General features: G+C 42.8%; 1 protein-coding gene across 2 annotated transcripts in view; it reads left to right on the top strand.

Annotated features, from left to right (window-relative positions):
- LOC109894743 (polypeptide N-acetylgalactosaminyltransferase-like 6) overlaps window positions 1-27,690 on the top strand; it is a 247,805-nt gene that overhangs the window by 62,235 nt on the left and 157,880 nt on the right. For both annotated transcript variants that reach the window (XM_031828395.1, XM_031828397.1), the window contains exons 4-5: window positions 4,326-4,464; window positions 8,930-9,096. In XM_031828395.1, the coding sequence (XP_031684255.1) occupies window positions 4,326-4,464; window positions 8,930-9,096 (306 nt within the window). The remainder of the gene's footprint in view (window positions 1-4,325; window positions 4,465-8,929; window positions 9,097-27,690) is intronic.

The raw sequence follows: 27,690 nt of genomic DNA on the forward strand, positions 1-27,690 counted from the left end.
GAACTTCAACCAAGTCTATCTTTATCATGATTTACTGTGATGGTTTCCATGAAGGTAAACGGGAGATTGTTTTCCAAGGCAGTAGGTGTATTATTAAGGTACTGTAGGTACTGGACAGTAACTTTGTAAGTCATATTGGTCTATTTGATTATGTTCGCTTTAGCTCTGCTTCTTGAGCAACGGGAGCCCAGATGCTGGACAAATGCATTTCCATTTGAGACATGTAAAAAAATTACTCATTATTATCTGTTTCCACCAAGTAGAGGCAAGACTAACCCTTAGCTAAGTGAGAACATGTACCACGATCTCAATTCAGATTTACATGAATTAGAACAGGTCACTGGCAGACAAGCCAATAGTATCCACTATTTATACAAGAAGAATCTGGGGGAGGGGTATTCGGGCCAGAAATGATTGTGTCCACACATACAGTAACCCAGCTATTTCTATTTCCATTCATTACATAAATGTCAAGTAAAGAGCAGAGAGGCAGAGACCCAATGTTCCTCTCCTAATCCAAACACAGTATCTGTGTCTCCTTGCTGCCGCTGTGCAGTTACAGCATCAGTCAAAAAGAGCTCTATTTGAAACTTAAGTATTCTCAGTCTTGGCCCCCTTAAGGTTAAATCACTGTGCCATTGCCAGTTAAAGCTTTAATATTTTAGCAGATAGATTTCAATATTCCCATCCTGGTAGGGCCATAGGCTGCATCCCAAACGGAACCTTAGTTCCTACATAGTGCACTACATTTGACCAGTTCTGGGTAGTCTACAATATAGGGAATATGGTGGGTTTTGGAACGTACCCCAGAGCTGGGAAACATTTGAAGCCAAGCCGGATAAATCATCAATGCCAGACAGGAAATATATTATTTCGGTCAGGGGTTCATGTCAACTGTAGATAAACATGTCAGAGGCAGTATTAATGACCAGGCAACAATGGAGAATAGAACACTTTTACAGCTTCTGGAATTGCGGAACTCGGCTGTAAATTCGAATGGATGCAGACTTCAGAGTATTAAATAAAGTCATTAGCCAGATTAGACTAAGTTGAATTGCTACCAGACTAAAACAGAGACGTCAAACAGGGCTTCTGTCTAAATGGCACCCTATTCCCCACATTCCCCTATGGGCCATCTTCGAAAGTAGTGCACTATGTAGGGAATAGGGGGCCATTAGGGTGGCAGACCCGTCACATCACGTAACCCTACAATATGGCTGCCTAAATCCTGAACGTTGCCCCCTCTGCCCTCCTGTCTGGTCAGATCATGATGCATGGTCATTGTCCCACCAGACCTCCACCACATATGTACCACACCATCTGTTGAGCCTCGATTGTACGTTTGCGGCGACCATGATAAAAAGCTTTCTATTCATTTTGGATGAATCAAGCTGATTATAGCTCATCAGTGCATGAAACCCAGGGGTGAGTAATACATTTCCCCCTGTTTTTCCCGCGTATGTCGGATGGGAAAAGTGTAGTCTACTATATGCATTAACCACTTACGAATCTAAAGCAGTTCATATACAAATGCTCTGTATAATGAATTGTAGGCATGTGTATTAACCACTTATAAAGCTGCAGTGCTGGTAATCAACATCATTGTACTGTGATGGGCCTGTTAATTAAATGTTGAGCATCTCTCAATCAAGTAGACATCAGCCTCATGCCCATCTCTGTTGTGAATAGATTAGTGATGACAGAAGAGGGCCTGCGTTCAAATAGTGTCTCCAAGTAGGAGTGCTGATCTAGGATCAGGTCCCCCTTGTCCATGACCTCTTATTAATTATGATCTAAAAGGATAAAATGATCCTACTCTGAGACTCTTTGTGAATACAGACTCATAATCACCACCATCCCCTAACCAGGAAGCTGTGGAAAATCTAACCCCATTGAACAGCATGTAGGAATGATTCATGTGTTAAACCAATTAAGTGATTTTCTCTATATATTGTCTATCCCATTATGCCTTTTAAAAGCATCCATTTACATCTTCTGTCTGCAGGGAAATTGGGTGAGTGCACTTTGTCCATGTTTTACTTTAGTTTTTTGAGCCGCCATTGTTTCGGAAATCAAGCCCCTTCCGAGTGAAACGATGGAATGGAACCATTACTATTGAAAATTAATGTGTGGGTGTGCTGGATTGGAATATTTAATTTGCTTGGTTTTTCGCCTCCCTCCTGTGAGCTTGGCTGCCCTGTGCTGTGGGTGTAGTGTTTCAATAATTATGTACCGTGGAAAATGAGCTTCCAGCGGCCAACAATAGTCACAGTCGAGTTATTGAACTCACCGCATTTTTGAGAGCGAGGGATCACTGCTTATGTCAATGTATAATTCACGCTGATGAGAGAAATTATGAACGATGTAAAACTTAGCAAGTGATTTATTCATTAGCGTTGGTTTTGGCGAAGGACGTAAAATGAATTGTGTTTATGAGAGGACAGGGACGTGGGTTTCGTTTCATCCTATTTCCAGCCGACTCTTAAGATTGTGGCATACGATACCTACTTGAAACACAAGCCTTTGGCAGACGGCGCCCTCAAAATATTTCCTACCTCCCGCTTCCAAATCCATTTAATATTTTACAAAAACAAAGATTTTTCTATTTCCCTCTTTTGTACTCGTCCTGGAAACTTTCCATGTTTCCCTCGGTCTCGCTCACACATCAAAAGGAAAGCCTCTCGTTAAGAATGTCATTGTTTTCCTTTCTGCATCCTCTCCGTACATCGAACAAAGCCAGCTGTCAGTGTACATTAACCGCATGTTTGCTACGCCAGGAGTGTTTTCAGGGATAACCTTAACATACCATACAATAATATGCGCTAAAACAGTTCTTTCCCCCTAGGAGATTTCTCTTTATATTAGAAGCTGTACATTTCTCTCATATGTGTCCCTCATCCAAAAAGAACAATGCACATTAGCAGGATTCCGGAATTAGATGCTTCTATACCCACTTGTGATTTCACCGCAGCATCCTCTTATAAAGTATGCCGATAGGATCCTCTACTTCTGGCCCCTTGGAGGTATAAACGAGGTAAACGGTTGAATTAGATGAAAGAGAAAGCTGCCAGTCAAGTGTGATTGGCAGCGTAAGTGATATGTAACTCCTTCCCTTCGGCGTCGGGGCCCCCGGGGCTTGATTCATGGTGGGCATTTAGTCAAGCTCAAGGCAGTAATGCACATTGCAGAGTGTGAACCGATGATTCTGTCACCGACGCAGACGCTTTCTGAGGTTTCACATCTCAGTCCAGGACTCAAGATTAAACAGTAGGGGGGGGGGGTCGCAGAACAAATGGATGGACTCGAGTACAGCCTGTGCAGATAGATACTATAGTATGTCACCATAGTTACTGCCACATGCAATAAAGCATAGCGTTTTATTCTTAATTGCTTTCACTGCACACAGCAAACCATTGCGTCACCTTGGTAACCACTAACCAGCACCATTTGATTGAAGAAAGACAGTAACACTTTACTTCAAGCCTGCAGGCATAATGTTTTAGGTCTATAACTTGTTATAATCATCCAGGAGCTTTTATAATCATTGAATGGTGCTGTATATCAGTGTTTCAGTACAGCTATTGATCCAAACTCATGTAGGCTACTGTTTTTAGCATTGCATGCTTTACCAAGCCCCCCTAATGAGATACTCACACCGTAGCAGTTTAAATGAACACACAGCTCTTAGCCTATTGTTTGGAGATTTCAATCTCCTCTTCTCTATCAGCATGTTAAGCAGAGTGTGTAGAGGGCTGCTTATTCAATTTAAGAAGTCCCGGGTTCCTGTTGTTGGTTTGGGGCCAACGTTGATTACAATACCGAAAACAGTGTTTTGCATCTCTAAATAGACACACACACACACACACGCACACACACACACACACACACACATACATACTTACGCTCCTGATCTGATAAATCACAGACGTGTGTATAATTGTATTAGTCATCGCAGGGCAGAAAAAATGTTTCCCTTCCTGGTTTGATATCTTTTGAGGATTTAGGAGTCGTCGTTACGCCAAAGTGGCTAACTGCCAAGCCCTGAAAAAAATCTGTGCATTTACAGTGTCTTTTCTGATCATAGAAATGGGAGAGAAGAGGAACACTGCAATTACTCCACAGGGTATCTACCGAAAAAGACCCATTGACAAATGGGTTAAAGTGGACCATTATGACCCTCTGACAGGCGCACACACACACACACACACACACACACACACACACACACACACACACACACACACACACACACACACACACACACACACACACACACACACACACACAAAGCACCTTGGGATTTCACAGTATTTTCTGTCTTTTAGGGAAAGGGGAGCACGGCAAGCCCTACCCTCTGGCTGAGGATGAGTGTGACGACTCGGTTTACAAGGAGAACGGCTTCAACATCTACGTTAGTAACAACATCGCCCTGGACCGCTCTCTACCAGACATCAGACATCCAAAGTAAGTAGAGAGACAGATGGGTCTTTCTCTGATCCAAATGTTGACACAATAAATGTGCAGAGCAGAGGTAATAACGTGTGTTAATTGGGGGTCAATTGCTGCACTACTAACGAGAGAACAAGGCGGTGTGCGTGTTAACATTTCACTTCAAACACAAAATGGGGTCACACCTCGCATCTCCAACGATGTTGTCTTCTCTAATCCCCCAGGTCTTAGTATCTGTGTCTGTTCATTGGCATGGAGGAGAGGAGCGTGAACAAACACGTTCACCTCTATTGATTCTCACATCAAATAAATGTGAATGTAACCCGTATACAAAGCAGTCTGCACTGGCACTTTACTGCCACTCATTAGTAGGCAAACATGGCTAATATCATTACATGGAAAATGGCAGCTTACATCGATTAGGGGTTTGTTGTGGGTGGTTACTCTGCTACTCTGGTACCAATCAAAGGTGTTTAGTTGAATAGTGCTGCGTATGTACGTTAGGATGGCCATATTGGCTGCTTTTCGCTGTGATGTCTCTCTCTCTCTCTCTCTGTCTGTCTGTCTGTCTGTCTGTCTGTCTGTCTGTCTGTCTGTCTGTCTGTCTGTCTGTCTGTCTGTCTGTCTGTCTGTCTGTCTGTCTGTCTGTCTGTCTGTCTGTCTGTCTGTCTGTCTGTCTGTCTGTCTGTCTCTCTGTCTGTCTCTCTGTCTGTCTCTCTGTCTCTCTCTGTCTCTATCTCCTTGCAAGAAACAAATCCTCCAGTAACTCCTACTGCAATGGGTTGGAAGTCAGGAGGGGGGTTGCAGTAGTGTTACAGCTCTGTCGATAATGAGAACTATTCCCTCCGCTGCGGGGGGGCTGGAGAGTGACTGCATCCCAATGGCACCCTACTCCCTATATAGTCAACTACTTTTTACCCTATGGGCCCTGGTAAAACATAATGCACTTTATAGGGCATAGGGTGCCGTTTGTACTCCAAGTGATTCCATGTTAGCGAGGTAGGGAAATTAGATGCCACACTGTGCTGTGCATACTGTGGAGAGGGATATGGGGACATTTTCTCATTTGAAAGCTAGTTAAGCTTAGGATTGAAATATAGTGTTTTTTCCCTCTGGATATTGTCCCGTGTCTAATCTCTACTGACTGTGTGACTGTCTATGCATGTGTGTATTTAGAGTGTGTGTGTGGGTGTGTGTGGGTGTGTGGGTGCAAGTATATTCGACATGATGCACAGGACGTACAAGGTGCGCAAGTCAATTTACATGTGTGAAAAGGGTGTGTGCTCAATTACTGGTAAACATGTTTTCCACACCGCACTCTGTGTGTGTGGGATCAGAACATGTGTTGACAGGAAGTCAGGTTTCTATGAAGCTAAATCAGCCCTCCAGGGCAATGCTCTTCAGTTCAGTTCCATCATCACAAAAAAACATGGCAATTTTCTTCAGCAGGTGACGTGCCTTGTGCGGAGTGTGAGAGAGAGAGAGAGGGAGAGAATGAGAGAGTGTGTTTATTAGTGTGCGAGAGAGAGAGAGGGGAGGAAGAAAGGAAGAGAGAGAGAGAGAGAGAGGGAGAGAGAGAGAGAGAGAGAGAGAGAGAGAGAGAAAGAGGGGGAGATAGATAGTTACAGAGAGAGAAAGATATGGAGAGTGAGGAGGGAGAGGGATAGATAGTTATAGTGAGAGAGGGGAAGGGGAGGAGAGAGAGAGTTAGATAGAGAGAGAGAGAACAACAGAGAATATCTATGGTGAGAGGGCATCTCTGTTTATTTACAGTCTCATAAAGCCCTGCAGCAATCCTCTCAGTATGTGATCTGTAACGTTATTTTGTAGACAGTGGCTGAATGATCTCCATCTCCCTCACAGTAAGCTGGGGCCCTGCCTGTCTTCCTGCTCTGCCTGTCTGTCTGTTTTGCCTGCCTGTCTGTTCTGCTTCCCTGCCTAATGTAATGACGGCTATAACTCAGATACACCCCTGATTTCAACGAATTTAAGAGATGGAAATGAGGCCAGTGCTGCCTCCCTCCCTCCTAGCTAATGTTGTTGACACAAAGCGGTACGGAAAATAAACCTCACAGGTTAAAAACATTTAAGGGATTGCGATGTCTGTGAATGCCTGTGAAGTCATTTTGGCAATGTTGTATTTCTCAGTCTGCACATACTGTACACTATCTAGAACCTAAAATGGTTCCTAGGGCTGTCCCCACTGGAGAACCCTTTGAATAACCCTTTTTGGTTCCAGGTAGAACCCTTTTGGAATTCATGTAGAACCCTTTACACAAAATAGTTATACCTGGATCCAACCCTACTTGGTTTCAGTTACTGTTTTATATTTGGTTATTTTCTAAATGTTTTCACTGCTGAGTTAATTACAGTTTTTTCTCAATTACTGAAGCATTGGACTATCTATAATCAGTTCCACAGGTCATACGATATGATGGAGAAGTTGAACGTTCGGTAGTTAGTGTACATAGCCTACACTTGAACAGAGCAATGCCTCAGAAAAAAGCCTGGCATGTCTTTAAAGCATTGTGCATTTTACACCAAATGACGCTGTTACGTTCTGACCTTAGTTCTGTTATTTTATCTTTGTTTTAGTATGGTCAGGGCGTGAGTTGGGTGGGCAGTCTATGTTTGTTTTTCTATGTTGGTTTTTGAGTTCGGCCTGGTATGGTTCTCAATCAGAGGCAGCTGTCTATTGTTGTCCCTGATTGAGAATCATACTTAGGTAGCCCGGGTTTCAGTTTTGGGTTGTGGGTGTTTGTCTTCCGTGTCAGTGTTTGTCGCCACACAGGACTGTTTCTTTCATTTCACGTTTATTGTTTTGTATTTCATAGTGTTTAGTTTATGTTTTAAAATAAACATTATGGACACTTACCACGCTGCGTTTTGGTCCTCCGATCCTTCTCGGACGAGATCCCTTACAGACGCAGCTCAACATTTCATCCAACATTAACACCTATGCATTTACCCAGGCAGGTGTTACAGTAAGTACGGATCTGATCTGGAGAGCAGTGACCTGTTATTAAATGGCTGTAACAGCATGGCAGACAGTATAAGACACAGTGGGGAATCCTATCATGCTGGGAGTGGAAAATCAACACGTAAGGAACAGACTGAAGGCGTTTACCCATACAGAATGTAACATGAATGTCATTCTCATCGGGTCTGTGTGTGCGACAACCACGGCGGTGCAATGTCCTAGTTGAGATGAAAAATAATCACATCAGCAGTTGATAGCATCAAGTCTGGGTAATGTTCAATGTTACCTTATCAAGTTCAACGGAAGCTGACAGTCTTGCTTCATTCTTACCTGAACTGAACGGAGTCTCTATTCAGTCATTCATTTATTCACTCTCTCATTCTTTCTCTCTTCCTCACACACTCATTCCATACAGCAAGGAAGGGAAAATGGAAGTTTAATTTAAGCCTATATGCATTTAAGAGAGGTCTATAAAGCCCCAATCCAGCCCCATATTACTTGTTTCCTCACTATACGGTGCTGGAGGGGGGTGACAACGGTATTTTCCATAATGGTATGTGGCTCTATCTGCCTATTACTATGCAAATCAATGCTCTTCTCCTTCCTGAATGGTATTTCATAATGTAGAATTATCTGACAGGGCAGCTGGAGAGACCAACCTTGTGTTTTAGAGATTGGCTCAACTCCAGCAAGAATGAATTTGCTTTCCCAGCCCAGCACAGATGTAGGGAGCTGGAGCAGTTTGGTGGGCTCTCTCCCTCCCTCCCTCCCTCCCTATCTCCCTCCCTCCCTCCCTCCCTCCCTCCCTCCCTCCCTCCCCTAAATAAAACAATAATAAAAACCAGGGCTTCTAACCAAGTACCGAGTCATCATTCTGCAAAGACCGGTGATAAATTAGAACAGCTTGTCAAGGTTGTCACCGGTGTAAATTAGCAGGAGACTCGTGTGAACCGTAAAACTGCTGCTTCATTTGCCAATTTCAGCTTTGTCGAGGCGGCTATTAACATGCAGATTTCCTGAATTGTTTATTAGGCCGGCTGAAGCTGGAGTGGCTCTTTTAAACGCTGATTTACTTTACGACTCAGCACAGAGGTAGAAGGTAAAGCAGGCTATGTGTTTGAGGCTGGCTGGCTAGCTGGATGGACAGCTGGCTGGCTGGCTGGAAGGCTGACTGGCTTGGCAGTGTGACACACAGCAGGGAGCAGGTTGACTTTCCAGATGTAGGAAGACGTGATTAAATATATCAGTTTTAGATTGTGACATTTAGCCTATCACAGAGTCACTATATTCAAACATACCAAATACTAACACATGTAGCTAGCTCTACATCAAATGCATAAGCTACACGTGGAGATGAAACACGCACGATGTCTCTGATGTATTGAATTTCGATCCCACTGGGGTCTTTGTCAGGACAGGTCAAGAAAGGTCTGGTCTGATGTATTAAAAAACATGGAGGCTAATACAGTCCCTGGTATTTTGTGTATTCTCTTTCCTCAGCTGCAAGACGAAGCTGTACCTGGAGAACCTTCCCAACACCAGCATCATCATCCCCTTCCACAATGAGGGCTGGTCGTCCCTGCTGAGGACCATCCACAGCATCTCCTACCGCACCCCAGACCACCTCATCGCTGAGATCATACTGGTGGACGACTACAGTGACAGAGGTAGGACACCTGGTTAACTGTTACGCTACTGTTTGTGTTGGTGGTCAGGGTTCTTACACCACACCCTGCTCAGTGACTGTGGTAGGACCCTGGTTAAACTACAGTTATTACAGTATGGTGCTGGTAGGACCCTGGTTAAACTACAGTTATTACAGTTGGTGCTGGTAGGACCCTGGTTAAACTACAGTTATTACAGTATGGTGCTGGTCGTACCCTGGTTAAACTACAGTTATTACAGCATGGTGCTGGTAGGACCCTGGTTAAACTACAGTTATTACAGCATGGTGCTGGTAGGACCCTGGTTAAACTACAGTTATTACAGTAGGGTGCTGGTAGGACCCTGGTTAAACTACAGTTATTAAAGTATGGTGCTGGTAGGACCCTGGTTAAACTACAGTTATTACAGTATGGTGCGGGTAGGACCCTGGTTAAACTACAGTTATTACAGTAGGATGCTGGTAGGACCCTGGTTAAACTACAGTTATTAAAGTATGGTGCTGGTAGGACCCTGGTTAAACTACAGTTATTACAGTATTGTGCTGGTAGGACCCTGGTTATACTACAGTTATTACAGTATTGTGCTGGTAGGACCCTGGTTAAACTACAGTTATTACAGTATTGTGCTGGTAGGACCCTGGTTAAACTACAGTTATTACAGTATGGTGCTGGTAGGACCCTGGTTAAATTACAGTTATTACAGTATGGTGCTGGTAGGACCCTGGTTAAACTACAGTTATTACAGTATTGTGCTGGTAGGACTCTGGTTAAACTACAGTTATTACAGTATAGAGGTCGACCGATTTATGATTTTTCAACGCCGATACCGATAGAGATTATTGGAGGACCAAATACCGATTAATCGGCCGATTAAAAAAATGTATTTGTAATAATGACAATTACAACAATACTGAATTAACACTTATTTTAACTTAATATAATACATCAATAAAATCCATTTAGCCTCAAGTATGAAACATGTTCAATTTGGTTTAAATAATGCAAAAACAAAGTGTTGGAGAAGAACGTAAAAGTGCAATATGTGCTATGTAAGAAAGCTAACGTTTCAGTTCCTTGCTCAGAACATGAGAACATATGAAAGCTGGTGGTTCCTTTTAACATAAGTCTTCAATATTCACAGGTAAGAAGTTTTAGGTTGTAGTTATTATAGGACTATTTCCCTCTATACCATTTGTATTTCATTAACCTTTGACTATTGGATGTTCTTATAGGCACTTTAGTATTGCCAGTGTAACAGTATAGCCTCCTCCCAGGGCTCGAACCAGCCACACAACGACAACAGCCACCACATCGAAGCAGCGTTACCCATGCAGAGCAGGGGAAACAACCACCCCAAGGCTCAGAGCGAGTGAAGTTTTAAACGCTATTAGCGCGCACTTATTAGTCAGCCATTTCACTTCGGTCACACCAGCCTCATCTCGGGAGTTGATAGGTTTGAAGTCATAAACAGCGCAATGCTTGACGCACAACGAAGAGCTGCTGGCAAAACGCACGAAAGTGCTGTTTGAATGAATGTCTACGTGCCTACTTCTGCCTACCACCGCTCAGTCAGATACTTAGATACTTGTATGCTTGTATGCTTAGTCAGATTATATGCAACACTAGATAATATCTAGTAATATCATCAACTAGTGATTATGATTTATTGTTTTTAATAAGATAAGTTAAATGCTAGCTAGCAACTTACCTTGGCTTACTGCATTTGCGTAACAGGCAGTCTCCTTGTGGAGTGCAATGAGAGAGAGGCAGGTCGTTATTGCGTTGGACTAGAAGGGTTGCAAGATTGGATCCCCCGAGCTGACAAGGTGAAAATCTGTCTTTCTGCCCCTGAATGAGGCAGTTAACCCACCGTTCCTAGGCCGTCATTGAAAATAAGAATGTGTTCTTAACTTACTTGCCTAGTTAAATAAAGGATAAATAAAGGTGTAAAAAACCCACAAAAAAACAGCAAATCGGTGCCCAAAAATAAAGATTTCCGATTGTTATGAAAACTTGAAATCGACCCTAATTAATCGGTCGACCTCTATTACAGTATGGTGCTCTATGTATCAGGTAGGACCCTGATTAAATCAAATAAAATGAAATTGTATTGGTCACATACACATACTGTATTTAGCAGATGCTATTGTGGGTGTAGCGAAATGCTTGTGTTCCTAGCTCCAACAGTATGGCGTTGGTGGGTATGGGGCACTGCACTAGTTCCATTACCCCTACCAACTAATAGAATCTCACTTTGATTCATCTCTGTTAGTGTATGTTTTTGGTGTCCACAACCCTGGATGTTGCCTTTGGGGGTCTTTGCCTTGAGGATAACCCTGCGTGTGAAGCTAGTGTGAGCCATACTCATTTGTGTCAACCTCTCATCCGTCTATGGTCAGGTATTTTGGTTTGGGAGGAGTTGGGTTTTGCTCGCCAGCCAGCTGGTTACCCTGTTGGCCGTTGCCCTCTTTCTCTCCTGTGGTTCTGTGGATGTTGTGCAGAGAAACAGATTCACTTCCTATAGTGGTGTGGCTGCTTGCCTCAGGGGGAGGGAGATAGAACGTATGCATTCAGTAGCCAGACCACTGTGGCCGGACAGGGTCAGTCGTTGTGTACTGTATGCTCCCCCGCAGTGTTGAGACAATCCACTGGAACTCTCAGTCCACTGGCCTTCCGAGAGAGACACACACCCTTCCGAGACAGACACACACACACACACGCACACACACACAGAGAAGACTCACCACACCACCGGGCTTAGGCTCTCTGGGACCACAGTAATCACGGTGGGACACCAGATGGGCACAGCTGCTGCTCTACCCTACAGCTGAATCTATCCCCCAAGGTGTGTGTGTGTGTGTGTGTGTGTGTGTGTGTGTGTGTGTGTGTGTGTGTGTGTGTGTGTGTGTGTGTGTGTGTGTGTGTGTGTGTGTGTGTGTGTGTGTGTGTGTGTGTGTGTGTGTGCTTGCCTGCGTTTGATGTGCTAATGTTATTGTCACTGGCCATATTATATAGTTTAATTATTCTCCCATCTTACAACCACACTTCAATAGTACCTAAACTGGTCAGCTGTGTAATGCATGCCAGATATCCTGGCTACAATTCCCAGGACTGTGTTCACCCCCATCATGTTCTGGTGTGTCACACAGAGGAGCTAGGCACGTTCTGGTGTGTTGCACACAGCAGCTAGGCAGAGTGGCCTCTTTGTGCCTGTGGAGGACAATTCTCCAGCGGAAATATCTATGAACAGATTTTTCACCTGAAGCGAAAATAACAATAAGCTCTGCTGACAGAATAGCTACATTTGAAACCAAACCTTCTGAGAAATAATTTGGCAATGTATAATTATGAGTCATAATGATAATAATTCTCCATCTGTTGCTCGAATGATAAATAATGAAATCAACCTTTATTGTCTGATGCTACATTCATAACCCTCTGGCACGGTTGTAATTCCCAGTTGTGAAGTCATAAATACCAGTTGGATGCAGTCACGTGCTTTGTACTCGTTGAGAAACACTGATTGGCTAAAGGCCAACACGCTGCATCACCCATAAACTAAAAGTACAGCTACCATGCTTGTAAACAAATTATAATGCTCAAAACCCATATTAATAGATTGCTTTTTATAAACAATGTTTTGTTGTTGTATTTGACTGCCAAAAATGCAGTTATCGAGGTTATTTCCTTACTAGGTGACATCAGAGGTCAGCATGTGGGAGAAGTTGGAGCTCAGGGATGATAGACAAGCTTCCCACTAGTAATTACCAGTTGGAGGGGCGTTCAAGTGGATCTTTCCAAGCTGAATGTGGTAAATACCACCTTCCCACTTTTTGTGAACACAGCATTAGTCCCCTACTGTACCTGTGAACATATCCTATCTATTAAGTGTCAGTGGAAAACTATGATTATGTTGCATAAGTATACCAATCAGTTGGCTACATAGTTTATATGGATGGTCATTAGAAATTATTTCACTATTCAAATAATATGAAGGTGGAGTGGGACCAGGGGACTTACCTAGGACGGAGAGTGCACCAGAGGAGGGGGGGTCTGCAGTGGTGCGGAGGCCACCAGAGGCGAGAGACGGTGATGAGGCCAACGGAGCAGCGCCTGGGGAGGGGTGCTCAATGGTGGCAGTGCAGTGGGAGGATGGTAGTGCAGTGGGAGGTGAGATACTAGTGGATCAGGAATTCAGTGAGGCTTTTGGGGATACGTGTTTACATTTGGTGAACTTAAACGTCCGAAGCCTACTACCGAAGATAGATGAGATATGTCTGTTGGTTCGCAAAACAGAGGTGTGTGTCTTATGTTTCACAGAGACAGAAAGGATCGGAATTGGAATTGGTGGGGGGGGGGATATGTGCGTTTGTAAGATCGGACATTGCTTATAACGTCAGATCGGATTTAAGCGTTGATCTGGAGATTGTCAGGCTGGATATCTGCCTTCCCAAAACCAAGCCGATTTTATTGGGGGTGTGTTACAGGCCACCCAATCAGAATGCATTCTATGTAGGTCTTGAAATTGTGTTGTCAAACTGTAATGATTCCCTGGTGAAGGAAATCATTTTCTTAGGGGATTTCAATACGGATGTCTTCAAAAAGGCAAACCCAACTCACAATGTATTTATGCACTTCTGTAGACGACTTGCCCTGACCCAAATGATAAAAGATCCCACCAGGGTATGGGAAACAGTGCAAAGTACAATTGACTTAATTTTGGTGTCTGATAAATCCAAAATATTGCAGAGTGGAGTAATAGTATATGGAATCAGTGATCATTTTATTATATTTTGCACAAGGAGGGTTTTTAAAGATATATTATAGTGTCACAAAACTGTTAGAATCAGAGGACTCAAAAAATACTGTGTTGAAATGTTTAGGGAGCAAGTTGGTAAAATTGACTGGTCACCAGTGCTGTATAGTGTTGGGGTAGACAGTGCCTGGGAAGCCTTTAAATGTAAATTCCTTGATGTGATGAATGTGATGGCTCCCATTAGATGGGTCAGGGTAAAGCAGAGATCTAGCCCTTGGTTTAATCATGAGATTCTAGAATCTCTCCTAGCAAGGAATAAGGCCTTGATGAAATGTAAGAACTCTCAAGAGCAGCCTGATTTTCTCCTATATTAACGTCACAGAAATTAAGCACAGAGCAGGATGGATGAAGCACAGAGCAGGATGGATGAAGCACAGAGCAGGATGGATGAAGCACAGAGCAGGATGGATGAAGCATAGAGCAGGATGGATGACGCACAGAGCAGGATGGATGAAGCACAGAGCAGGATGGATGAAGCATAGAGCAGGATGGATGAAGCACAGAGCAGGATGGATGAAGCATAGAGCAGGATGGATGAAGCACAGAGCAGGATGGATGAAGCACAGAGCAGGATGGATGAAGCATAGAGCAGGATGGATGAAGCACAGAGCAGGATGGATGAAGCACAGAGCAGGATGGATGAAGCATAGAGCAGGATGGATGAAGCATAGAGCAGGATGGATGAAGCATAGAGCAGGATGGATGAAGCACAGAGCAGGATGGATGAAGCACAGAGCAGGATGGATGAAGCACAGAGCAGGATGGATGAAGCACAGAGCAGGATGGATGAAGCTAAGAGCAGGATGGATGAAGCACAGAGCAGGATGGATGAAGCTAAGAGGGGTTACTTTGCTGATAAAATAATTTAGAACTTAAATGACCCTAAAAAGCTTTGGAAAAAGCTAGGCTGTAGTAGTACTACCAAAAACAAACTAAACAGTATTGGACTGAACATCAGGGGGGAGATTGTTTAAGAAAAAGCAGAGGTTTGCCAATGAATTCAACTATTTTTGTTACTTCTGTTGCCAGCAAGCTGGTTAGAAAGCTACCCGCCAGTTCTGGTATGTATGGAAACGACCAAGTCAATAAGTATTATGCCGAGTTACGGGTTCAGCCAAACTCTTTTGCAAAGGTGGCAACAGCCAAAATAGCAGAGCTCAAATGCTCCAAAGCCACAGGCCTGGATAATATTCCTGCAAGGTTTCTTATAGATTTTGCTGAGGAAATTGGCCCATGTATTACGCATATCGTTAATCGTTCTCTTGAACAAGGCACCTTTCCCAGGGACATGAAACACACTAAAGTTATACCTCTGTGAAGAAGGGGATAAAGTCTGACCCTGGGAATTATAGGCCTGAATCTCAATCAATCAATCAAATGTATTTATAAAGCCTTTCTTACATCAGCTGATACAGCTGTACAGAAACCCAGCCTAAAACCCCAAACAGCAAGCAATGCAGATGTAGAAGCAGGTGATACAGTTAACCCCTGTCTCCTAATCTCCAAACTGGAGGCACTGGGGTTAAGCAGTATCCCTCTAGGCTGGGTAAAGTCCTTTTTATCAGGTAGGGAGAAAATAGTACAGGTTAATGGTTCACTGTCTCAGGCAAAACCAATGATTTGTGGCGTTCTGCAGGGGAGCGTGCTTTGTCCTTTACTGTTTTGACTGTATATTAGCAATATGAAAGATGCTTGTTCTTGCCGTCTTTTCCTTTATGCGGATGACTCTACACTTCTGGTGTCTCACAAAAGTAAAACTAAGTTGGAGAGCATACTTAACACAGAGCTTACTAATATTAGCAAATGGCTTGGAGATAATAAGGTATCTCTACACTTAGGTAAAACTGAAGCAATTATTTTTGGATCCAAACCTAAATTGAGTAGGTCCTTTGAAATCAGAGTGTAGTTAGGGGGGGGGTGCTGACTACTAAAACCTCTGTTAGCTACCTGGGATGCATCCTTGATGGAAGATTGGGAGGTGTGAGCATGGCCACTAAAGTGCTAGGGAAGGTAAATGCCAGGACTACATTTTTGCCTAGAAAGTCCAAGCTGCTTGATAAGGACTCCATGAAAGTGATAGCCACTGCCCTCATTCAATGCCACTTTGACTACACTAGTACTTCCTGGTTTGGGGGCTTATCTAAACTTATGAAGCTTAGGTTAAGATAGCCCAGAATAAGCTGACCAGGGTCGTATTGAAATGAAACCATGTACACACATAGGCAGGAGCTGCTTTCAGGAACTCAACTGGTTGCCTGTTGAGGGTGTCCCAGATTAGACTGGGTTTGGTTTACACAAGTATTTATGGTTCTGTGCCCAGATGTCTAACTGATTACCTTCCCAGTGCACACAATCACTTTCCTGGTGCACACAATCACAGCACCAGATTAGGTGTTGCTGATGTGTGCTTATACAAATCAAATCAAATCAAATCACAGGTTCAGGAGTAATGCTGGGAAAGGTACTTTCTTGTATACTGGCGCTCAGAGTGTAATGAGTTGCTTCTTCCCATAAAAACTATGTCCTCTCTGGGCAGCTTTAAAAATAAAGTCTGTGAATGAATGACCCCTATGATGTACCTCTGTAAATCACGTCATTCAAAATGACGTAAAATGCCACAACAGCAGACAGTACAGTGGTTTTCAGGGTGCTATTCCAGTATTTGTTGGCTAGGGGTGGCAGGTCGCCTGGCGGGTAGGAGCGTTGGACCAGTAACCGAAAGTTTGCTGCATGGAATCCCTGGGCTGTCAGGGTAAAAATCTGTTGTTCTGCCCCTGAGCAAGGCAGTTAACCCACTGTTCCCCGGGCGTCGATGATGTGGATGTTGATTAAGGCAGCCCTCCGCACCTCTCTGAGTCAGAGGGGTTGGGTTAAATGCGGAAGACACATTTCAGTTGAATGCATTCAGTTGTACAACTGACTAGGTTTCCCCCTTTCCCTAACAGTAGCCTCAGCTAACAGCAATAGTGAATATGTCTGATGTTTGCCATCATAGAACTGAATCTGTTTCAACAAAAAGTTTTCTGGTGAGTGTTTTGCTTTGATCTGTGTCAGGTCTGTGTCAGGTCTTGTTGGCGCGCGCCTGCAGGCTATTTGAAGTGGGGAAATAGCATACTGTTGTCAGGGCTGACCGGAGGGCTAAATGCACTATGATAGTAAAATGCCTTTTCACGTGAAACGCAACCCATAACCCATAGCCCATGAGAGAGAAAAAGGAGCTCTAAAATAAAACAACCACTTTGTGCGTCCTCAGACCTGTAGGCTACATTTAAAAGTCAGGCCAATTCATTTATCAGGATCATTAATGGGTATATCAAAAGAATTGGCAATATAAACTAAGGTAAAACAAAGGAAAATGTCCATCGTTGGCTGTCATTTCAGCTGCTTGATGTGATTGTGTGTTAGTTTTAATTGGCTAGTTAGCTACAGTAGCAAAGGAGAAGTAACAATTAGCCTAGCTATCCTCAGTGCTTAATTTGTAAATCGGGAAGTGCTGGAACAAAAAGTGAGCACAAGAGGGGGGTGACCAGGGCAGCTCTGAGGTACGCATGAAAACGCATGAAAAATATAACCATCTTTATAATAAAGCATTGCATGCATATCATCACATTTGTGTAGTGGCATGGGGAACAATGTTAGTGGCATAGAGTCTGGGAAAATGTTTGTCTTTTAAAACGCATTTCATTTGACTGGAGACTTTGGTATAATCTTTTTTAATGCCGAGTTCAAAACAACTAGAAACTCGCAACTAGGAAATCCCAGAATTCCGACTTCAGTGCGTTCAGGACATCTGGGAACTCTGGAAGAACTAGCTCCCAATTGGTCAAATTTGTTTTGAATAGTCATCTAACTCGGAATTCCAAGTCAGGAACTCTGGCCTCTTTCTAGAGCTCCGACCTGAAGATCACTGACATCATGATTCCAACTCGAGTTCCCAATTGTCTTAAAATCACCATAATACCACACAGTTGATCGAAATGAGAGGCTACTTTGACAAAGAACAACTGAAAATCTGAGATCAATAAAAGCTAACTTGTCTTGAATCCATCAATAGGTATTGTAGGCTACAATATGAGGAGCAAATTATAGTCCCCAAAAATATTTTCAGTTCCACTGACTCACCCAATGACACGCAGCTCCCTCGCTAGTAATGGCCTATGCGCTCGTGCCAGAAGCCTCTCTCTCCTGTTTTACTTTGTAAAATACTTGGAAGTTGATCAAGTATTTTGGGAGCCTACAGCATAGAGTCTTCTCTTTTCAGCAGGAGCCATTTGCTTTCCAACCTGTTTTGTCTGCATGCTGTTTGTTCACTGACAGATTTGCCACGTGTTCCAGACTGTAGGCTATGCCTTGTTATTGGGATACCCTCCACAGCTAGGCAATTTAAAAAAAAAAGACGCTATTGATCCTCTGTGGCAAAATTATAGGCTTTCTAGTGTAGTAGGCTATTCTGAGTTATTTCATTTATTTCTGAACAAACAGCATTAACTCTATAATTTTGGCAAATGTATATAAATTCATCAGTGCTGCTGCAGCTCCTCCAGATCCCTTTGCACGGTTATGATTCTATAAGGAAATAAATGATGCAACACTGGGGAGATGAGAATTGCAGGCCCATGTCTATCAGAGCAGAGAGAGGGAGATAAATCATTGGAACGGAATGTCATTGTAGTTCTGAGAGAGATAGGGGGGGGGGGGGGGCAAGTCGAAATGAATACATTTAATTGCTTTTATTAGAATTTTGACATTGCAAAAAGCGGCCAAATAGGTTCATTTCTCTTGTCTGATAACCCCCCCTAAAGGGCTGTTTCCCTTGGCTTCGCCTCGGGCCTAAGAACAGTCCTTAGTCGGGAGATATCACATGATAATCCCCAGGTCCTCATGCCTTATTGCTTAAAAACTGGTGTGCTGCTTGTGCATTTTATTGTCTATACATATGTACTGTTGCTTCAAATGTGCATGTTTTACCCTGTATTAGGGGTACACCTAGTCCAATTATCCTGGTACCTGCAATGTGTGAACCAACCAATCGGAGACCTGTTGGCAAGGAGCTGAATTGTGTCCAAAGGTCTTCACCTTGGCAGAACTCAAGAGTTTCCCACTCTCTGAGCTCAGACCCCCTCTGACACCTTGGGGGGAAAAAAAATCACCTGTCACTCCTGAAGTGTCACCTCCCGCGGTCACCGTGGAGATATCCAGGAAGTCACTCACAGCATGGAGCTGTCACCACCGCTTTATCTCCACGGCAACATTTAAGGGCAAAGATCCAATTCCCATCAATCACGCTGCAACCGCCCCCCCCAAAAAAATGTGATGTGCGAGATAAGAGAGAGGTGTTCTTATTGGAATAGACTGACTGACTGACAGTGTCATTTCTGCAGCTCTCAAACAAGAGGGGTTGGAAAATGGAATATGTATTAGATTCTACCGCTTAAAGCATCAAAGATGACAGTTGTTTTGAATTTATTCTACCTGAATGACAGACTCAATGAGATCGGTAGGAATCTCAGAACATGAATTTGTTGCTGTCTAACTTTAGACAAATGAGAAATATGACAGGGCATGCCAGGTTAGAAAACACTAAGCTGAAAGCTAAATGTTCACAGTAAATACCAAATAGCCTAAATTAAAACTTGAACGTGCTTTGAAGTTTTTAAAAGAACAATCCTTAGCTAAATGGAAGGCCCTGCAAAAACATCCAGCTGTGTATTGTGTGTGCTTTGTAAATGTTTCCTTTTATAGTTAAGCCAAATCACCATCCTCCCTCCACAGGCAGTAACATACACACAGAGCGAGAGAGAGAGAGAGAGCCCCCCCCCCCCCCACACACACACACACACACACTTCAGCTAAATGTCTTTAGAAAGGAAAGCTGTTCTTGTGAAAGATACCCTGAGAAGCAATGTGTAATGGTTATCTCTAAATTAACCACTGCTGGGCACTCATTAAAACAAGGAGGCAGATTGAATTCACTCCACAGAATTTAATGAATCATGAAATGTCCCCTCATTCAGTGTCATTTAGCTAGAACTGTGATGGCACTCTGTTAGGCACTTTTGCTCTTTTTCTTCTATGTATTATGCAAAGGTGTGCTAATTGCAAAAATAACATGTTTCACATAGAGAAAAGGATGAATACATGTGGCAATGCTAAGTACACAAGCCACCAAATCCAGAACGGATTTCTTGAGAGCTGAGATGGTACAAAGTGAAATAATAAGAGAAGTAAAGGAAAGTCAAGTTTTCAATGTAATTGCAGATGAAACCAACGATTTTAAGAAAAAATAACAAATGTCTTTGGTTGTGAGGTACTATTACAACAGGGCCATCCACAAAAGCTTTTTACACTTTCAGTCAGCTAAAAGCTTAGATGTAGCAGGTCTCACAAAAATAATTATTGATTGCCTTGAAAAACATGTTCTGGACTACAGAAATGATCTTGTGGGGCAAGGCTATGACGGTGCATCCGTCATGAGCGGAAAGCATTCTGGTGTGTCTGCACGGATTAAAAACAGTGCAAGTTTTGCATTTTATGTGCACTGTAATGCACATAGTTTGAATTTGGTTCTAGTCGATGCTGTAAATCAGTGCCTGAGGCAGTTAACTTTTTTGCTCTACTGCAGAAGCTTTATAACTTTGTATCTGGCTCATATGTTCATCTCAAGTGGCTTGCAGTTCAGAAAGAGCTGTATCCACAGCAGCAGCCCAGGGAACTACGGAGACTTACGGCTGTAAGGTGGGCATGCAGATACATGGCATGCCGTAATCTGAGGTACAGGCTTCCAGCAGTTCTGAGAGTGCTACAGGATATCACACTTGAACATAGTGGTGATGGATCAGTGGAGGCAAGGGGCCTTCTTTCTCAGATAGATTTACATTTCATAGGGCTTTTGGTTACCTTTTGTAAAGTGCTTGTTGATGCCAAATGTCTTTCTGACATGCTCCAATCAAGCTCTCTTGACCTAGCAAGGGCTGTGTAACTTGGGTCAAACGTTTCGGGTAGCCTTCCACAAGCTTCCCACAATAAGTTGGGTAAATTTTGTTGGGTAAATTTTGGCCCATTCCTCCTGACAGAGCTGGTGTAACCGAGTCAGGTTTGTAGGCCTCCTTGCTCGCACACGCTTTTTCAGTTCTGCCCACACATTTTCTATTGGATTGAGGTCATGGCTTTGTGATGGCCACTCCAATACCTTAACTAAGTTGTTCTTGAGCCATTTTGTCACAACTTTGGAAGTATGGTAGGGGTCATTGTCCATTTGGAAGACCCATTTGCGACCAAGCTTTAACTGATGTCTTGAAAAATTGCTTCAATATATCCACATCATTTTCCCCCCTCATGATACCATCTATTTTGTGAAGTGCACCAGTCCCTCCTGCAGCAAAGCACCCCCACAACATGATGCTGCCACCCCCGTGCTTCACGGTTGGGATGGTGTTATTCGGCTTGCAAGCCTCCACCTTTTCCTCCAAACATAATGATGGTCATTATGGCCAAACAGTTCTATTTTTGTTTCATCAGACCAGGGGACATTTCTCCAAAAAGTATAATCTTTGTCCCCATGTGCTGTTGCAAACCATAGTCTGGCTTTTTTTATGCCATTTTTGGAGCAGTGGCTTCTTCCTTGCTGAGCGTCCTTTCAGGTTATGTCGATATAGGACTCGTTTTACTGTGGATATAGATACTTTTGTACCTGTTTCCTTCAGGATCTTCACAAGGTCCTTTGCTTTTGTTCTGGGATTGATTTGCACTTTTCACACCAAAGTACATTCATCTCTAGGAGACAGAACGTGTCTCCTTCCTGATCGGTATGACGGCTGCGTGGTCCCATGGTGTTTATACCTGCATACTTTTGTTTGTACAGATGAACATGGTACTTTCAGGCGTTTGGAAATTGCTCCCAAGGATGAACCAGACTTGTGGAGGTCTACAATGTTTTATCTGAGGTCTGATTTCTTTTGATTTTCCCATGATGTCAAGCAAAGAGGCACTGAGTTTGAAGGTAGGCCTTGAAATACATCCACAGGTACACCTCCAATGACTCAAATGATGTCAATTAGCCTATCAGAAGCTTCTAAAGCCATGACATAATTTTCTGGAATTTTCCAAGCTGTATAAGGCACAGTCAATTGTGATACAGTGAATTATAAGTGAAATAATCTGTCTGTAAACAATTGTTGGAAAAATTGTAAAGTAAAGTAAAGTAGATGTCCTAACCGACTTGCCTAAACTATAGTTTGTTATCAAGAAATTTGTGGAGTGGTTGAAAAACAAGTTTTAATGACTTCATCCTGAGTGTATGTCAACTTCCGATGTTTGTAATATTGATGGGCACCAAAATGATTTATATTTTTCATGTCCGTTTCTGCATGACACCTGGTATGTCAAATTGCAGCGTGTTTTGTACTTTTTAGTAAATAAACTATGCAATTTCTGTAACACACACATGCTATCTTATCTCCTTGGTGCTTGAGCTTTATTTTAATTTTTTGGGGTGTGTGTGTGTGTGTGTGTGCGCGTGCGTGCGAGAGAGAGAGAGAGAGAGAGAGAGAGAGAGAGAGAGAGAGAGAGAGAGAGAGAGAGAGAGAGAGAGAGAGAGAGAGAGAGAGAGAGAGAGAGAGAGAGAGAGAGAGAGAGAGAGAGAGAGAGAGAGAGAGAGAGAGAGAGAGAGAGAGAGAGAGAGAGAGAGAGAGAGAGAGAGAGAGAGAGAGAGAGAGAGAGAGAGAGAGAGAGAGAGAGAAATTGAGCTGCAGTTCTGACTATTCATAGTGTGTTAAAGAATTCTAGTGAAGTAACCCTTTTGGACCACACTATCTACCACATTGAAGAACTCCGGGTTAAAGTGAATTATCACTTCTACCTCTAATCAGCAATCATAGGTAGAGCTGGGTGATATGGCCAAAATCTCATATCCCGATATAGGTCATTTCATATCCCGATAACGATACATATCACAATATACACATTTTCTGTAAATTCAATGAATAAATAGTTTATAGAAAATGCCCACATGTAAAGGCCTATTTCTTATTACTTGTTGAATTATACTCAACTAATAAAAGGTACTACTCATATTTGATTATTTCTCCTTTTATTTAGAACCTTTGTGCAAATGTTCAATTAAGCATTTAACAAAATATACAATATTAATGCATAAAATTTAGAAAGGTCAATAGAAAACACTTTAACTATAGTTGGAAACAAAATAAATATAGGCCTAAAATATAGCTTCTTGCAACGTCTGATTCGGGGGTTTGTTTTGAGCACTCAACTGTACTTTTTTGGGTCTCATCCGTAGACTCTCCGTGCTGTTTCACATGATTCTTGCATAGGTGATAAAACAGGTTAGTGGTGTTTGAGCATGTTGTTGGGACCGGCCTGTGGCATATTTTGCAGGGGATGGCTTTCTGGTCCGTGTCAGACTTTTCATACCCAAACCACATCCATGCGACCGAAGTAGCCCCTCTTTTAGTTACGGTCTCCGTGCTCTGTGTCACGTTCCCTCTCCTCCATGTTTGTTTGTGTTGTAAATTTCCTTCCACACGGCACGTGCGAACGCAAACGCACAGCGACGTCCAATTGACAAAAAATATCGCAGTGAAGAGTGTGATCTGCGACACAACAAAATAAACGATCGAGCATAATATGAAACGATAGACGATTTTCTATCGTCACACAACATATATCGTCATATCGCCCAGCCCTAATCATAGGATTCAATCATGCCTCTTAGGTGCAAGGTTAGAGTAACACACACATCTTCTGTCATGGTCTATGGACCCCCTGAAGTAACCTTGGCCACCCCATATATAAAACTCTAGTTCCGCCACTGCCTTTACGCTCCTGGAGTTGCTAGGCTACACCAACGGTCGGCAACCTTTTCCATTTGGAGTGCCAATTTATCTTACCATTCCTACTGATTGATCTGTGTGCCTGTTCTGATTTTGATACAACTTGTCTCTCACAAGTGTAGCATAGGTTGTGAGTTCTGCAAACAACATACATGTCCACTCAGACAACTGTAATAATAATAATATATTGAATGCATTAACAGAAATTACCGGCCTGTTGACTAAATGGGGTCAGCCCTAGTATAGATACATTATACAATAATCCTTAATTACATTGAAACTAGTAATTAGAGGTCTTACTTCACTTGGTTGTTTGATGATGAGGTAGCCTAGCCTTAACGGTGACTGTATGTGAGTTTAATGGATTATCAAAATATAGTATTTGAAAGGCAGACGTTTTAATGCGTGAGGAATAGGTGATTATTATAAACCGTCCTTGAGGCAGAACTGCTCCATATCTGATGGGCCAGCCTCAATTTGGCTATATTGTAAAAATTCTAGAAAACAAAAATGTTATTTTCAGTCCTCGTTTAAGGTTAGGGTTAGGCATTAGAGTTAGCAGTGTGGTTAAGGTTAGGGTCAGGTTTTAAATCAGATGTTATGACTTTATGGCTGTGCCAGCTAGTGACCACTCTGCAGAGCTGCCTCCAGAACAACATTCATGACGAAAAACGCTAACCTGCGAAACACAAGCCTGCACTTTAGATTTCATCCCCAATTCTCTTCTCTAACCCTCCCCATAGATCCAACTGACGCCTTGTCTCAACAGATGCTAGTGATGGAAGTCCTGGAGGCACTTAAAGCCAATGGTGTGTAGCAAAAAATACAGAAATGTAATTCTCTGTTGCCTTTTGGGAGAGCTGAGTGGTGAGGGGTCACGGCAGCTCAGCGGTAGAGTTGTTTTAGCTTTTGGCTAAAGCTACGGTCTGGGATTTGTGGATGTGGGATTTACCTTTAGGGAGCTATATTTGGGGGTAATTACGGAACATTTTTACTCTGCCTTTTGGATAAACCAAAACAGGCTTTATGAGATTGGAAGCCAACAGGGAGCCCTTGAGACCACAAATGCACTCATGAACACACACACACACACACACACACACACACACACACACACACACACACACACACACACACACACACACACACACACACACAAACACTCTCTCTCTCTCTCCCCTACTCTCTCTCTCTCTCACACACAAACACACACACTCTCTCTACACACACTCCCTCCCTCCCTCCCTCGCTCTCTCTCACACACAGTCTAGCACGCCGTATCAGACTGACAATGAATAATTACCACCTGTTCCGTTCTGTGTGTGACGAGAGAATAGAGAATGAATGCAAGCTAAACATATTCTCTGCCAATTCAGAAGGGCGTGTCCTTGGAATATTATTGAATGATTCATTTATCCACTGTCCTGTATATCAATCACATGTAGAACGTTACTTTACTTTACTGTTCCCCCTGGAAGTCTCCATTCCATATTCAAACATTAAAACAAGGAAAATCTCTGACATAAAATGACATGAGCAGCCACTTTAATTAAGGGCTGTATAATAATAATTCGAATTTCACTTTTCCCAGAAAACCTCGACACGGTTACAGTTAGTTTCAATTGAAATGAAATCAAACACCCCTTTTAAAAGTTGTTTTGGGAGTGTTCTGACTTCTACCATGTACAATTCTGAAACATCTGGTTGATTTATCTGGTGTGTTGCATTGAATCTAGAATGACTCCAGAAGAATGCAATTAAATGACTGAATTGACTGTGATTTAGATGGAATTGACCCCTCTGGCTATAGAGGTGTCAGTCAACCCCAAATGTACAGGTATCTACTGTATCTTGTCTACTACATTTGGGGTCAATACCTAATATAATAATAAATGCCATGTAGCAGATGCTTTTATCCAAAGAAAATAAAGCCCTATTGATACAGGATTAGTTTTACTGGGGGAGGTTGGGTAATGTAATTATGTACACAAGCACAAAACACCACGTCTGTCATTTTTACGTGTCAGGAGAGCAATGTTTTTGTCAAACTCCAAAGTCTTCTGATAATCCTAGTCCCGTGTGAATCCCTGTGTTATGAGAGAAATGTCTGCGTTTGACAGGTGTTTTATCACAGTTTGAGCAAGAAAGCAATAACTGATCTGATCAATTGAACGAAGTGCTGCGCAAAGCCCATATATGAATGTCCTACATGTATCAACTTTCACAGTGAAAGTTTTGTGCGGATTCATTGAATATTGCCAAATGCATCAGTAAAAAATATTGTGCCTATAAAATGCAACCCTTGCTGTTAATAGATCTCCAATCAGCAGCAAATTGACCTAAACATTTGGAAATGAAGTCAACTTTAATATATATATATATAAAATCCTGTCCAAATGGTCATCTGGAATAACAGACATTCTGGAGTAATAATTACATAACCACCATTGTCTAGGAGTACTAGTCCTGTGCAAATAGGGCTTTACAGTCATGCGTGCATACATTTCATGTACAGATGGTCCCGGGAATCAAACCCACTACCTGGGCGTTGCAAGCACCATGCTCTACCAACTGAGCTACAGAGGACCTGTATTTCTTCCCCTAACAAGACAGGTGGGTTTAGGACCCCTCTTTAATGTTACGTGTTAATTATCTAAGCTAATTAAGACCTCTGAACGGTGTTGTAAATCGCCTTAAAATGCCTCGATTACGGTACCGTAGCAATAAATAGAATCAAGGTAAGAGGAAGATCCATTGTCTTAAGACTTATACTGCACAGGATGTGTCTAATGTAGACTAAGCTTTTTGGGCTCAGCATCAGCTTTAAGGATCAATGTGAAGTAAGCCAAATCAAAGCTATGTCCTTGTTTTATTTGGCCAGACTAATTGCAGCGTCTGAAATATGTTAATTCAACCCGGGCTCCATTGATCTGTCTACTGTACACTGAGTGGACAAAACATGAAGAACATGGATTGTGTATGTGTGCCGTTCAGAGGGTGAATGGGCAAGACAGAAGATGTAAGTGCTGTTGAATGGGGTATGGTAGTAGGTGCCAGGCGCACTGGTTTGAGTGTGTCAAGAACTGCAATGCTGCTGTTTTTTTTTTACACTCAATAGTTTCCGTGTGTATCAAGAATGGTCCATCACCCAAAGGACATCCAGCCAACTTGACACAACTGTGGGAAGCATTGGAGTCAACATGGGCCAGCATCCCTGTGGAACGCTTTCGACACCTTGTAGAGTCCATGCCCCGATGGAGTGAGGCTGTTCTGAGGGCCATCGGGAGGGGGTTGCAACTTAATATTAGGAAGGTGTTCTTAATGTTATGTCCACTCAGTGTACAGTATGTGTTGCCTTAACATATTTAAAAGACATGCTCTTCATGGTTTCTGATACATTAACCCTTATCAAACATATCCTTTCTTTAAAAAGAAACTTAAGTGACAATGTAGCGTTCACCATTCGGTATAATTATAGTTTTTCTGTCTCCATGAGATTGTACAGGGAACACTTCAGGACCCTCATCAAAAGATTTTAAGTATGGCTCGGGAGTCCCTCTCTCTCATGGTCAAAAAAACTAATTTCAGGTCCACATGGCACTACGCTTCAAAAGGACATTCCAACTCACACAGTAGCCCACTGTATTCATAATGGATTGTGAACACCATTGTCTGGTACAAGTGCTTTGTAAAGTGGAGTAGTAACCGGTGTGTCACAGGGGCCAGGGATAAAACCTCACTTCAGGCCAGCGATGGCCCATTGACTTAGGCTCGCTGTGATCTCGAACTGTGGGGGCGGAAACCGGACCGGACTCGGCTCAGCCTGCTGGGATGATTTGAGATAAGACGAAGATGGATCCAGGGCCATCCAGAGTCAGATGCCCTTGGCCAGTATTTCTGCTGCCTCTGCAAGGCTGCGTTTCTTGGGGGGGG

The sequence above is a fragment of the Oncorhynchus kisutch genome, linkage group LG7 (genome assembly GCF_002021735.2).
Source record: "Oncorhynchus kisutch isolate 150728-3 linkage group LG7, Okis_V2, whole genome shotgun sequence".
Taxonomy (NCBI): domain Eukaryota; kingdom Metazoa; phylum Chordata; class Actinopteri; order Salmoniformes; family Salmonidae; genus Oncorhynchus; species Oncorhynchus kisutch.